This window comes from Alligator mississippiensis, chromosome 13, assembly GCF_030867095.1.
Source record: "Alligator mississippiensis isolate rAllMis1 chromosome 13, rAllMis1, whole genome shotgun sequence".
Lineage (NCBI taxonomy): Eukaryota > Metazoa > Chordata > Crocodylia > Alligatoridae > Alligator > Alligator mississippiensis.
In genome coordinates this window covers 59,595,280-59,610,088 of record NC_081836.1, presented here as the reverse complement: position 1 = coordinate 59,610,088, position 14,809 = coordinate 59,595,280, and the positions used below count along the sequence as shown (strand labels likewise).

The 14,809-nt window shown below is 45.0% G+C and overlaps 2 protein-coding genes across 3 annotated transcripts in view; one reads left to right on the top strand and one right to left on the bottom strand.

Moving 5' to 3' along the window:
• Positions 1-27: 27 nt before the first annotated feature.
• On the top strand, positions 28-4,134 carry TSR3 (TSR3 ribosome maturation factor). 2 transcript variants are annotated; one of them, XM_019500405.2, is made up of 6 exons: positions 28-166; positions 255-465; positions 538-731; positions 1,596-1,769; positions 2,526-2,589; positions 2,666-4,134. In XM_019500405.2, exons 1-6 carry the CDS (start codon positions 43-45, stop codon positions 2,814-2,816), a joined length of 918 nt encoding a protein of 305 aa, XP_019355950.2. In that variant the 5' UTR covers positions 28-42; the 3' UTR covers positions 2,817-4,134. The 2 variants fall into 2 exon arrangements, with proteins under 2 accessions (XP_019355950.2, XP_059572631.1); XM_059716648.1 differs by lacking the exons at positions 255-465; positions 538-731.
• Positions 4,120-14,809, bottom strand: part of BAIAP3 (BAI1 associated protein 3) — a 71,643-nt gene continuing 60,953 nt past the window's right edge. The window contains exons 30-34 of the mRNA XM_059716777.1: positions 12,412-12,492; positions 9,988-10,108; positions 9,230-9,353; positions 8,565-8,773; positions 4,120-7,876 (exon numbers count right to left, since the gene is read on the bottom strand). Coding sequence (XP_059572760.1) covers positions 7,773-7,876; positions 8,565-8,773; positions 9,230-9,353; positions 9,988-10,108; positions 12,412-12,492 — 639 coding nt within the window. The 3' untranslated portion in view covers positions 4,120-7,772. The remainder of the gene's footprint in view (positions 7,877-8,564; positions 8,774-9,229; positions 9,354-9,987; positions 10,109-12,411; positions 12,493-14,809) is intronic.

Here is a 14,809-nt window from a genome sequence, read left to right as displayed (position 1 = left end):
GCGCGCTGAGCTGCTGCGGCCGCTTCCGGGGCGCAGGCGACGATGGGCCGGAGCCGGAGGGCGGCGGCGGCGGCGGGGGGCCGCGGGGGCGGCGCGGGGCGCGGGCCCAGGCACAGGCACAGGGCGCTGGACACCTTCGCGGCCGAGGCGGCGGCAGCGCTGGAAGGTGCCGGGCGGGGCCGGGGGCTGAGGGTCGGCGGCCGAGCTGGGCCTGGGCTCAGACCCCGGCCCGACGCGCTGCGCGTGTGTTGCAGGCTGCGCGCGGCAGGAGGCGGCGGCGGAGGCGAGGGCGCCGCGGCTGCCCTGCCCGGTGGCCATGTGGGACCTGGGCCACTGCGACCCGCGACGCTGCACGGGCCGGCGCCTGGCGCGGAAGGGGCTGGTGCGGCCCCTGCGCCTCGGGCAGCGCTTCCCGGGGCTCGTGCTCAGCCCCGCGGCCGCGCAGTGCGTGTCCCCGGCCGACAGGTGAGTGCGTGTCCCGGCCTCGGGCTCGGGCCCGGGCCCGGCGGCGCCCGGTCTGACGCGTCCCGCCCGCAGGCAGGTGGTGGCGGAGCGCGGGGTCGCGCTCATCGACTGCTCCTGGGCGCGGCTGCCCGAGACGCCGTTCGGCAAGATGCGCGGGGCGCACCCGCGCCTGCTGCCCTTCCTGGTGGCCGCCAACCCCGTCAACTACGGCCGCCCGCGCCGCCTGTCCTGCGTGGAGGCGCTCGCCGCTGCCTTCTGCATCGTGGGTAAGGGGCGCGGGTGAGCCACTGCTTCGCTGCAGCGTTAACAGCACGCGGAGGTGGGGGGGCATCTAGTCCCATCCCCTACCCGAGCTGCCCTGTGCCATCCAGAACCACTTAGGAAAGCCACTGTCACTCTTGATGTGATGCAAGACACAGCACCCAAACCTGCCCCCAGCACCCCCTGTCCCGCTGCTGTTACAGCTTGTTAATGCTTCAGAGTCCCAGGCATTGGCGGTGCCCCCTCTCCCCCCACAGTCCACACCAGTCTGACTATGGGGTAAAATTCCTTCCTGATGCTGATTATGGCGAACGGTCTGACTAGGCACAGGGGCAAGACCCTCTAGTCAGGAACCCCCAGCAGGGGCACGGGCACTGGCACAGCCCAGGAAGGCTAAAAAAAAAGCCCCCGAGACACGTAGCAGCTCTTTGGGCTGCAGAATGGCTGCTCACCAGCCCTCTGGTTCACAAAGAGGATCGAAACCATCTACGCAGACATTGTCTGCTCTGGTGAGGCCTTGGCAGTAGCTGGACAGTCGATTTTAGTTGTACTGAAGGCTGTGGAGAGGTGTACCTCCTGATTCAGTGGTACTTGAACAACATATGGTTTTATATTTCCATATAAGAAACTAGCGAAAAACGAAGTTTTTCATGGGTTTCCCTGGAGTTCTCAAGTGGTCTCCTTTTCAGACGTAGGTTTGAGAAGTCAGGGGTGCTGGCAAATGTCGCACAAAGCTTTGTGCTAGTGCCATGTGCTCCACATGGAACCGACGTGGTTGGATGCAAAGGCAACTATAACTTTGTGTGTTTGTGTTCATTTTTGGTTAGGCTTGTGTTTAGGAAGCTGATTATACTTGTTTTGTATTTTAGGATTCCCTGATCTAGCCACCATTCTTCTGAGAAAATTTAAATGGGGCAAAACATTTATTGAATTGAATAAAAATCTCTTGGAGAAATATGCAGCTTGCCATGGCCCAGAAGATGTGCTGAAAGTTGAGGAAGAATTTTTAGCCAGCGCTCAAGAAAGAGAAACTGAAGAAATAGGTAAAATCTTCCGTTCTGAGTAACTTCTCCGTACAACTTGAAATTTGTAAATATTCTGGCTTTTCATACATTTCTCTGCTATTGCATGGCATCTCAATAAGGAAGAATCTAAAAGTTTTGTTGTGCTCTGTTGCTGAATGTCGTCATACTGTGCATTGTATTTAAAGTTGCTGAAGGTCTGTTCAGAGTCAGATGTCTGTGTATAGAGATGCATGCAACTCCCCCCCCCCCCCCCAAAAAAAAAAAAAAAGGGTTAAGGAGTTGCCTTAACTCTTGGGGTTGGAATTTCTTAATGGCTCATGAGGCTTTCATATATGAAACAGGAGGAATTGCGCTGTGCAGTTTTCTTAAAGTAAAAGATTTGCTTTTAGTTGCATGTATTCATAAGCTGTTGGACCAAGATTTTCAGAAGTGACTAGTGACTGACACTTTCAATCTCTTGGGTATGAAACTTGAAGTATGTTAAAGGGACCTAGGCAGACAAGGTTCTTTGGGTGAATTTGATATCTTTTATTAGACCAACCCAAATGGTCGGAGAATAGTTATTAAGCAAGCTTTCGGGTTCAAAAACCCCTTAAAGGGACCTGATTTTTAAGGTTTCAAGGTGGGCAGTTCTTCACTGAATTTACTTGTTCTGTAGAATCACAGCTTGTTTAAATTAGCAGAGACCACTTAGTTTTCTACTCTGAAGGAAAAGAACAATAGCTGTAAAACTTGTTATAATACTTACCAAGATCTGCTGTTATTTTTTTGCAGATCCATTTGACGTCGACTCTGGAAAAGAATTTTCAAATCCTAACAGACCAATCAGTTCCAAAGGGTAATAACTTTCAAAACTCATTTACATGCCTTGATGTTTTTGCTTTTATATGCTTTAAAACCTCTTTTCTTTTCAGGGAGGCACAAAGTGATGAAGAGTCTGAAGAAGAGGGTGATAGCGAGAGTGACAGTGATGACAGTACAGATGATGACAAAGAAGAACCTGCTCCATCAACAGCTAGTAAACCAGTTATTTGGAAAGGAGTGAAAAAAAGACTAAGGGATTAAAGAATTTATAAGCATTAGTTTTAAAATCTTGTACATAGAAACTGTGCGTATAACTGAAAGATAAAACTACACGTTAAGCGGATGAGCAGGGTCTATTACTAGGCTGCCCATTTCTACATGGATATCAACTGCCACAAGCAGGGTTTTATTTGAGGCTAAGGATCTGCTTACTCATGTCAGGGCCTTAGATTGGGTCCTTGGGTAGAAGAGTGGTGGGCATTCTATAAGTCAGCGAAAGCTTAAGCTAGACATGTATTGTCTTGGATCTGCAGTCACCCAAGGGGATTGCTTCTGGAATGTTTGAAATGGGGATAGTGTGGCAGGGTTTTGTTTGTTTTTTCTCTAAACACAATCATACTTTGTAGCTTGCACAGCTGGAGCTAAAGAGGCATCATTTGCCTAAAGATGGTTTGAATGAGTAAGGTCTAGCATTAGAAATGTAATTTTAAAGGTGCCAAAAATATGGTCCATGTTGGGACTCCAATGCACAGAGCAAGAGATTGCACTTAACTTACCTTGAGACTTGGGAAAGGTAGGCTATATGAATAAGTAGAGAACACTGACTGCAGACAGAGTTCAAGGAGTGGCCTGCCTGGTGTGCATCTGCTGAGGCAGGCATGGAGTTATGAGACAAAAGGAAGTTGAGGAATTACAACCCTGAACTTATTTAGGGGAGGAAGCAGGAGTAAGGACTGCACACAAACTGTGAGGCAGGAAACGACAGCAAGCAAAAACTTGATTTAATTAGAAGGAGGTGTGTGTCCACTGTTGTGAGGTTCAAATTGTCAAATATTTAATTCCTTTAGCTGCCAACAGGTTTATAGAGTGAAATATTATTTACTTTAAGTGCTTTTAAGCTCTTCCTTAAAACATTAACATCACCCTAGTCTCAGGGAAATACTTCGTTGCTTCTGATGCTACTTATAGTCAAGGTTAATTTAATCAGGTGTTTCTTGTATTTCTTACTATTCATGCTGCTTGTCCTGGATTTTCTGCTAGCCTGTGGAACAAGCAGTCCCAGTCCTGCTTCCTGATCACTTAGGATCCTCTCCTGTTTCTTATCTTAAAGCTCTGGTTGCTGTTCTAGCCAAGCTTATACTGAAAAAAAAATAGTGAGGCATTTGCTTCATTATGTAAACCAAAGTTAGTGGAAACTATCTACTATTATTTTTCTCCTGTTTGTGTCAAGAGGAGTTGATTAGTATTCAAACAGCAAAAGTTTAGATGAACACACTACTACACAGTTATTTCACTATAACGCTTTATATTTCACCACAAGCAAAAAATACAAATACAAAACATGTATGTTGTGCTGTAAGTTGGACTGAATTTTTTTTAATTGAACAAGACTTTGTACCATACTTACATTGAACAAGACTTTGTACCATACTCACAGAATTAAGTTAATCAGCAAAAGCATGACAAAGAGGATTTCATTTGCAAGCAGAGCAGCGGAGCTGTCCAGTTTATGGTTTTGAACTGTTCCCTCATACAAATGTTTAGCTATTTGTATCTACCTAACCCCCTTTCTTCAAAACTGCAATCACAGAATCAGAAAATTCAGGTTGAAGGGACCTCAGAAGGTCACATCTAGTCTAATCCCCTGCCCAAAGCAGGACCAGGCCCAAGTATCTCATCCAAGCCACGGCTTTCTCTAGCCAGGTCTTGAAGACCTCCAAGGATAGATTCCACCACCTCTCTGGGTAGCCTGTTCCAGTGCTTTACTACCCTCCTTGTGAGAGTTTTTTCCTAATATCCAACCTCAACCTGCAATTTGAGCTCACTGCTTTTTGTTCTGTCATCTGCCACCACTGAGAACTAAATAAGCCCAGTTCCCTCAGCATGGGATTGCTCCATCCTAAATGCATGAGTTTGCACCACTTATTGAACCTCATGAGATTTCTTTTGGTCCAGTCTTCTAATTTGTCAAGGTCTCTCTGAATCCTAGCCCCACCCTCCAGCTTGGTGTCATCTGCAAACTTGCTGAGGCTGCACTCCATCCCATCTCCCAAATGCTGATGGCATCTAGTAGCCAAAAAGTTTCTAAACTTTGGTCTCCAGGGGGGTGGCTGGTGACAAGCTCTATTCAGATACTGTACTTCAGGGGTGTCAAAGGTATGGGCTGCAGAGTCCTACCATCTGGTCCCCAGTGCTACCCCCCAAGCCTTGAGTTGATTCACATGCAGCATGTCAGACAGGCCCTGGATGCAAGCTACACCCAGTGCCCACCCTGGACAGTCTAAGACATACAGTTTTCACTCTGGGACCTGTGCTGCACGTGGCATCTGTGAAGGGCCTGTCCAAGATGTTCCCCCATTCCCCACATGCTGGATCTAGCACCTGCAGCCCACACTCCAGGCAGTCCAGGACCATGACGCCTAGTAAGGATGGTCTGGGATGCAAGCCACATGGAGCTCCTGCCCTAGACTGACCAGAGCAGCACCATGTGCAGCACAGTCCCAAACCAGCCTGGGCAAGTGCCAGATCCAGCGCCTGCAGCCCATGCAAAGGAGGCCTGCAGGGCCAGTCCCACACTATTCATCTGGCCTGTGAACCAGACCCAGGTCACTCACCCAGCCCATAGGGCTAGATGAGCAAGACACCCCTGCTTTATTGCATTGAAGACTTAAAATGTATACTTTTGCTTTCATATTTCCTTGAAAACACTAACTACCACGGGAACCTTCTGCAGTCATGATGGGGAGAGGCTTGTCAGAGACACTCACTTTATTAAAAAGCACCTGCCCTAGAATTTTGAATCACCAAAACAAAAACTTGTCTTGATTATAGGGTTACTTAGCTCTGCACTCAAATGTTCCAGTTGAACTCAGTCACTAGAGAGAAAAAAAAAAATCAAACAATTCTTAAAGAAAAAGCCAGTATGACATTTGACTGAGACCAGGTAACAAGCACTACTATATTGTACTAACCATTACAACTAATTCTACATTACAAAAATACAAATAAAGATATTTTTCACATAATGCCAAAAGGGTACCTGCTCTTTCTGAACTATAAAGCACTATTGAAGAAACAGCAGAGCAAAGCAAAATGTGTTTTCAGCAGGAAATTATAAATGTTCTTTTCTCTAAACTAAGAGCTCTTTTTTTTTCCCCACGGAGATAAGGAGTTTGCCATTTAAGGGCCCAGACTGTGAGCTGACTGCCACACTTACTACAGGTTAGGGCAGAGGCAAAACATGCCCCAAACCACACGTCTGTTCCAATGATACAAGCACTGTCTTGACTCCAGGGTAGTTGCCAGCATAAAATAAGAGCAGCTTTGCTGCTGTCCAGACCACTACAAGGTGCTTCAGGCACCTGGCAACCACCAGGCTCTAGGAGGAAACTGCCTCTGGTAGCAGAGGAAGAACTCCTGGTTCCTAACTGAAACCCAAGTGGGTGATGCAAATAGTATTTTCCTAAAGAAGGAGACTGCCCAAGAGAACCAGTCTTCACAAAGCACCTGGAATCAAGTAAGTTGCAGCTGTAGCTCAAATGATTTGGCAAGAAGCTACTTCCATGTGAAACAAGATCAGAATTTCAAAGATGATGCTAAGTTATTTTAACAGCTAAGGAGGAAGTCGTATGAACAAAGTCCACAAGAATAATTTATAGGGAGAACTCACCTCCACATCATCTGCTTCAACTAGTATCTCATTTTTAGGGCCAATAAATCTTGAGACAAAACATTCCTATATGTGAGGTACTCATTGCTGAGATCAAGCTGTTTATTTTCTTACTGATCCCATAGTTTGTCTGCTTGTAGTCTGGATATTTTCCATTATTATTCCAGATCTCAAATTTTACTCAAAAATCAAAACTATTGTACCTTCAAGAGTAAGGAATCTACCTTAACAGTTTCAAAAGTGAAATTACTGCAGAGCAACAAACTTCATGCTCAGCCCCATTTTGGAAAATTCCCTTTGATCTCAATATTTTTTTAAACCTTTTCCTGGCATGAGTCTCAGATTAGGAAGTTGGCTATGCAAAAACATTGTGGATGGCATCTGCAGCACGGATGAAGCTCTTGGAAGAGTTTGCACAATAGCTGATGAGGTATTTATTTACTTGCTGATTTCCACAGCAGTGTCTTGGAAAAATGCTTTAAAATTGGGGGTGGGGAGGGAGCCTTTTGAGTTCCAATTTTCATAAGGGGCAAATAGTTAACAAATAGAGGAACTGCTGGGTGGATCAAGCCCATGATCCACTTAAGTCCAATTTCTTTGCTAAGTGTGTCCAGCACCAAACTGCAGAGAAAGGGTAACATCCTGATAGTAGGTACAAATAGGATAACATTCCTCCACAAGTCATCCCAACTGGCTTGTATCCTAGATCAAGAGACTGAATATGTATACCCTTCCCAAACTATAGATACTTAGTCGGACAGAAGCCTGTTCTTTTTTGAATCGTACAACATTCCTGACTTCAGTTTTAAATACCTAAGAGACCTTAACATTTTCAAAGGAGGAGTGCTTAGCATTTTCTGAAATTAGGCCTGCTAAGACATCTGAAATTGGATGCCTAAAATCAATAAAGCAGTTTTGAGAATTAGATTATCATTATCTTAGTGGCCATCAAGCACCAAATGGCTAGGTCTAGGTAATTCTGTAGCATAACCCTTGGAACTGTGGACGCCTTCTCATGTTTAGATCATCACTCACAGCCTTCACTGGTTGTGAAAGGGTGTTACGTAATGTCCCCTAGGAGCTCTAATGGTGTATTAAGTGGAATTTGCTATCATTGGCAGTCTAAAAGCAGAAACAATTAAATGTTTAAACATTTGTCACAACTATCATGAGATCATCACAAACAGTAATTACATAAGACTGCCACTGAATGTCTTGGTTTGACATTACTGACATCTCTGGATATCAAATGAAAAATGATTGTTTACTTCTGACGTTTTTCACGAACGTGTTTTGGTACAAGGGGCCCATGACTTATGTAACGTAACTCAGTCGGCACTTCCCATGCACTTTTCCATTTCCTTCAGCCTTTTCACAAACTCTTGTGCTTCCTTGTCCATCCGTCCCTCCAGCATCTTCAGTATTGACTTAACTAGAGAAAAAAAAAAAGTGTACAAAAGGTCAGTTGCACAGAACCAAGTAATTAACATTTTGAAGCTAAAAGTTCACACAAAGGCCAGCAGTAGATGATTTAAACAAATAAAAGAAAGCAATGGGAATACAATGGAGTTGCCTGGAGTATGCAGACATGAGACATCAGTGCCAGCTGGTTATGTGAATTTTATTCTTGAGCAGACAGGTAAATGTGCAATTAATAAACCTCTAGAGTAATTTTCTGGCCCTACGATCAGACAGGAAATTAAGGATTAAATTCATAAGGCCACAGCTGCAGCTCTGACACCTTCTGAAACTAACTAAGGTACACTTCAAAAGAGAAATGATTCAAAAAATATGTCAGTAAGAACTATATTTGAATAACAAATTATTGTTAAAGGGTGCAAACAAGCATTCAAGGGACCTAGTTTGGTGTACTTAAGCCACCTAAACTTCAACCAAAAGCAGCACAGACAACTCAAGGTAGGTAACTCGGGGCAGGGGGCAGGGCTGGTGTAGCTCCAAGTCCAGTAAGGCTCAGTAAGTCATTATTATGGGGATAATATGATAAAAGGGCATGGAGACAAATGCAAATAAGAAAATTTAACAGCTGTGTGGCACGCATGAATAGAGAATATGGAGGAAAATTAGGAAGAGTGGAGAGAAAAAGCTCAATGATATGTTACCATTATTAGCTTTTGGTCTTGTCAGTTTAAGAACAGTTGGCTGAACATTTTTCAAGCCACCAGATACTTCAAGTTCATTCAAACCACAGATCAGATTCATTGGCATGACAGCTTCTCCAGCAAAATCATTTGATGACAGCCAGTCATGATCCATCACTGTAAACAGAATGCAGGCTGCCCGTCTCCTGCACTGTTTATGTGCAACTGAACTGCAAGGAAGGGGAACATTTAACGGCAAATACATTTTGGCAGGATTACCTTAGGGCAAAGATTTAATCATAATGTAAAAACCACAAAATTGTGTTCTCTGTTAATCACTTTCAATGCACACAAGTCTATAACATGTATAATCTATAGCATCTCTTCTGACTTCACTGTTCATGTGGATGTAAAGTGAAAACAAAATCTGGCAACGGGCACTGGCTCTATATTCCTTTTCTATACTCTCAAAAGAAAATCGTTTAAGAAAAGTGTAATGAAATTTGGCATTCTCTGCTTAGGACTGGTCAGCAAGTGGTGCTGCAGTGTGGGACTGAGGGATATCAGCATGCTTGCTTCAGCACTATGTACATGTGATATTCGTTCCCCAATATTCATAAAAAAATATCACAAATCTAAAACTGCAGCTTCTAACGCAGGAAATAAAGAATATTTTACACACTCACAAATGGAAGAGTTCGTCATACACAGGGTTCAGAGTTTTGGCCTTAACTTGTGTTCTTTGGCTTTTTACCATTGGGAAAACATGGTGAGGACAAAGCTCAATGATGACAAAAGGGTCACTGAGACCTAAAAGAAAACGGAAAAGAAAATAAGAAAAGTAATTAACTAGAGTCTAAAATTGCCACCTCAACAATACCTGTATGATGGTCATTATGCACTCAAATGATGCACCACTTTTGTTTGAGCGCATTATGTCACAATATCCCCCAACACTCCACATAAGCATGTTCAGTAACTTTAAAAATGTCTGGCTGGGTCAGAAATTTATGAACTACTTACCCAATGAGCATCTAAAATTAACATAATCAACAGTTCCAGCAGACTATTCTGTTCAACTTGTTTGGCATCACTTTTATCCAGTTGCTCCAAACTGTTCTACTGTGAGCATCTCAACACACTGAGGACAACTGTTCTAAACCCCTCGTATGTTGAAATTTGCAGCAGAGCAAAGTTCAGGCAAAATGAATTGTTATGATAGTCTGTGGCCAGCAGTCATTACTACTTCATTAACAGACAGGTTTCTAATAGAAGGAATTAAGAGATCCAATTGGCTTTCATCTACACAACAAAATGAAAGCAAGGTCCTTTTTTCTGCTGTCTTCAAATAGAAACAGGTTTTAGATTATACACTTAAGGGTTCAAGCAGCCTTATATTTACCACTTAATTTTAATTCAGCTTCACTCTCTATTGATTCATTACCATTAGCATCCAATGCTATGAGGTCTGCAGCATGCAAGACTTCAACGTGGAGTTTCTGTTCAGAAGCTTCATAATAACATTTCACACTTATTCGCCCATATTTGCTTTGATCAGTTGATCTCTGGAATAGAAAGAACAAGCAATGGAAAACCTGATAGCATAATTAAACTGTGTGTTACTCTACTGCAAACAGAACTGATGACAGTTTTCTCCCACATCACAATAATGGGTGATAGAAATTAGAGGTACCAGATGATAAGAGACCACTAACTATGACAAGATTAAAAATACCAGGATTTCTTGGGATATACCTAGCACTGTGTCCCCACTACTACTGCAGAGGGACACTCCAGTTCATGCTCCTCCCATCTGTTCCTGCTTGCATGTGCCAAACCTGAAAATGCAACAGTTGATGCAGCTCTGGGGACACTTCCCACAGCTGCTCTCAAGTACACCAGGGACAAAAATCTCAAGAGCACACATAAGCAAACACCCCAGAGAGCTTCACTGCTGCACTTCCAGACCTAGCATGCATAAGTGGGATTGGTCAGCAGGGCATACTTGGGAGTGCCTTCCCCAAGAGCCCTGAGGTCTGTGGCGTAGATACAACTCTCAAGGTAGGAACAGACATTGCCTGACGTTTCATTTGGGCTGCCATTTGTGTGTGTGTGGGGGGGGGCGCACAAATAAATGTCACTTCCCTTTTTTGTGCCACATCAGAAGAAAATCTGCTGCTGTATTTCAGTGGACATCAATAAGCTCTGTGGCGAGAGTGCAGGCAACTGAAGTTGCTTGCATTCTCCAGCCACTGTTGGCAGGTGCTTTGGGGGCCTGAGGGCCCCTCAAGCCGCCAGAGCACCTATGTGGGGTCCCCCTGCTTATGGAGAGGCACCCTGGGCAAGCTCGACACACTTCTCTATAAGTGGGGAAGTTGGGGTTGATCTCCAGGGGCAGGTCTCTGCAAGCTGGGAAAGCCTATATGGGTCCAGACAGGGAGGCACAGGATGCAGGGAATTCCCAGTGCCCATGCCTCCACTGGGCACCTGCTTACCCAGGTCTGCCCTTGGAATATCTGGCAACTCATCTGTTTAAGGAGGGAAAAATCAAACTCTCTCTGTTCACCCAGACCCATCCCCAGAAATCCCAAGAGTAAGCGGGACAAGCCCCATTCTTCCTGCTTACCCAGACCTGCCTCCAGAGAACCCCACTCGCACACAGTCACCCCGTAGTCTCCAGGGGTAGGTCTGGGTAAGCAAGCAAAGTGAAGCTTTCCCCATTTACCCAGATGGGTCCCCAGAGACCCCAGGGGGTGCAGATGAGTAGCCAAGGAACCCCAGACTTTCCCCCCTCGCCCAGACCTGCTCCTGCAATCTCCAGGGACGCATCTGGGGAAGTGGGAAACCCAGCAACCCAATTTGGCCCAGGGCGTGCAGGATTGGAGCCCTCAAGCCCCAAGAAAACACATTGCCATTTGTCCCACACCATCAAGGGGCAGCCAACAAAGCAGATCACCTGTGTCAGGGCACACTGTAGCACAGCTGATCCACTTCATTTGGTGGCAACTATTCCTACCCTTAGCGTGAGAAGGAGCAAGCAGCATGTTGCCATCAAGAAGTTACATGACAGCAGCCTATGAATTTATGATTAGTACAATAAAGGGTCAGAGTGCTGTTTGTAGCCTTGATGATTCAAGAAATTTGGGAGGAGCAAAGGTTTTTTTTTTTTTGGTGGGTGATCTGTTTTTGGATGAACGATATCATTGGAAGAGATGCTAGACATGGCACAGGTGTCTTAATTCAAGTCTGAAAAAAAATAATGGAAAAAAGGTCAGGGAAAGTCATATGAAAGAAAAAATATATATATCAAATTACCAGATTTTTTTTTCCTGGTAAAATTAAGGAAAGTCAATCTAGCTCCCATTTTCCTTGCCCCATAACAGACATACAAGGGACTATTTGAGAAATCCATAGAATGGAAAATGGAATACTTTAAAAAGAAATTTTTCTAAAATTTTATAATTTGCTGCTGCATAATATTATTTGAACAAAAAATTAGAACAATTCAAGAAAGGACAAGATGCACAAATGCAAACAACAACACTAGTAGCAGACAGTGTGAAATTCCAAGAGTTATCAACCTTCATGCTTCTGGTATAAACTGTTCTCGAGGTGAGAAAGGAACATCTTCTTGAAGTAGAATATTGCATAATGCAGTTAGAAAGGAAAGTTATACCTTCCTCAAAAATAATAAGACTCTGGGTATGGTTGGAAGCAGAATACCAGACTGGATGGAATATGGACTTGTTCTGGTATAAGTAGTTCCTACTTTTTACTTCCAATTATAATCTATAAATCACAGACATGAAATACCAGTACACTGGACAGCACAGAATGAATAGCATTGAATTAAAAGCTTAATTTATACCCATTTTTGCTTATCCAGGTAATAATGTTCAATAAGTTCATTTGTGGTGCATTTACTTAATCGCAGTTCTTCCTCCAGTACCTGAAATTGTAGGAATATGAACAAAATCCAAAATCAATTATTTACTAGGCAGGAAACACAAATCACAGGATGCTAAACTGATATCGTTGGGGCAGGGGAAAGAAAAGGGGGGTTAGGTAACTTCTGAGGCCCTATCTACACGTAACACTTAAGGCATGATAAACTAGTTTATTATGCCTGAAGTGGTCACCCCGTCACAAGTTCAACCAACTAATGGTATGATAAAGTGGAATAAGCTACAAGTTATTCCACAAAAATATGTGTAATAACTTGTAGCTGTTTTCTATCACACCAATTAACTGAATGTGTGCCCAGGGACCCCTGTGGCTGGGAGCACCATCAGCTAATCGGAGCTCCCAGCTGGGGGGGAGCACGTAAAGGGCTGAGCCTGGGACCTCCCAGCTGACAGGAGTCCCAGCTGCAGCGGACCCCATGCACCCCTACAGCCTTGGGGTTTTTCTGTTGTTTTGGTGGGGGGGGTTAGGGCTGGAAAGGACCTCAGAAGATCATCGAGTCCGGCCCCCCGCCCAAAGGGCAGGAAGTCAGCTGGGGTCATAGGATCCCAGCAAGATAAGTATCCAATTTACTCTTGAAGGTGTTCAATGCAAGTTTTTGAACCACCTCCGATGGCAGGCTATTCCAGACCTTGGGGGCTTGGACAGTAAAGAAATTCTTCCTTATGTCCAGCCTGAAATGGTCTTGCAGTAGTTTATAACCATTCGACTTCGTCATCCCTTGGGGCGCTCTGGTGAACAAACGTTCCCCCAGATCCTGGTGAACACCTCTGATAAACTTATAGGTGGCCATCAGATCACTCCTGAGCCTGCGCTTTTCCAGGCTGAAGAGTCTCATAGCTCTCAGCCTGTCGTTGTAAGGTCTATTTTCCTGACCTCTGATCATGCGCGTGGCTCTTCTCTGGACTCTCTCAAGCTTCTCCACATCCTTTTTGAATTGTGGAGCCCAAAACTGGACGCAGTACTCCAGCTGTGGCCTCACCAAGGCTGAGTACAAGGGGAGAATGACGTCCTGGGATTTGCTTGAGAAGCATCTATGGATGCAAGCCAGCGTTTTGGTCCCTTTACTAGCCGCAGCATCACACTGCAGGCTCATGTTCATCTTGTGGTCAATGATGACCCCCAAGTCCCTTTCATCCGTAGAGCTAGCCAGCGTAGCACTGCTGAGCCTATAAGGATGCTGCAGGTTTTTCCTCCCAAGGTGGAGAACCTTGCAGCAACTGTGATCTCCCAGCCATGTGGGGGAACAACACACACCCCGCAGCTGGGAAATGACTGCGCTTAGGTTGCAGCAGCTGTGGTCTCCCAGCAGTGGGGGTGCGTGGTATACCCTGTGGCTGGGAGATCACAGCAGCTGTGGTCTCCCTGCTGCAGGGACCCCTGGGGTGCCCATGTGGCTGGGGGCCCAGGTCAACTGATGGGGCTCCGAGCCATGGGAGCACATGGTGTGCCCCTGAAGCTGGGAGTCCTGTCAGCTGACCTGGGGGAGCTTGCTTCTTGCTGATGCAGGGGAAGCCCAGGATTGGGCTCCTTCTACATCAGCAATAAGGTGCAGTGGGATCTAATGCACGATCCACGCATTCATGCCTCCTGCCATACACGTGTGGCATGACAGAAGGCACAACTGTGTAGACTGCGCATTAGATCTCATTGTGCCTTTGCCTGCACACGTAGAGGAGCTCTGAGATTTGCAGATATATCATTGATTATAAAGTATTTCAAATACTACAGGAACCCAGGTAATGGTTGCTTTCTTGGGCCTGCCTGACTGAATGAGGTAGGATAAGATGCAACTTATTTTAAAGGCCTTGTGACTGGGGAAGTGCTGGTCCTCTTCCATCTAACTCTCTTTTCCTTTATGCAAGCTACCACTGAGGAAATGGTTTCAGCTGAAGAGCTCGTTTTTATTCCCTGCTTTCAGCTCTTCACTCTAGAATGAAAGTGTACAATTGTTAGTCATCTCTTCCCCCACAACTTACTATTGACAGTGTTTTGGATGGAAATACTCCCTATGATAACTTACCCTGACACATTTTCTTTGGTCAAGAAAAGCACTTATGGTATTGTCACAGTGTGATATAAGAGCTGGTTCAAATCACCTCAATCCATGATTATCACAAGCTAAACAAGGTTAGACTGGGCCAGAACTTGAAGGGAGAGTTCCCAGGGCAAAAATAATAAAGTAATTGCCAGAACCAATGCTTCTATCGCTACTATTTAGGAGGTTGTGCTCTTCACTGTGAATCAACATTAAGCTGTATGCCAAACTCGTGCTGGGGAGCATAGAGTTATTTCAAGGGCTG

Coding starts and splice junctions, on each gene's coding strand:
- TSR3 (XM_019500405.2), top strand. CDS start 43: ATGGGCCGGAGCCGGAGGGCGGCGGCGGCGGCGGGGGGCCGCGGGGGC. Junction 732..1,595: donor CGCTGCCTTCTGCATCGTGG/GTAAGGGGCGCG, acceptor TTTGTATTTTAG/GATTCCCTGATCTAGCCACC. Junction 2,590..2,665: donor AGACCAATCAGTTCCAAAGG/GTAATAACTTTC, acceptor TTTTCTTTTCAG/GGAGGCACAAAGTGATGAAG.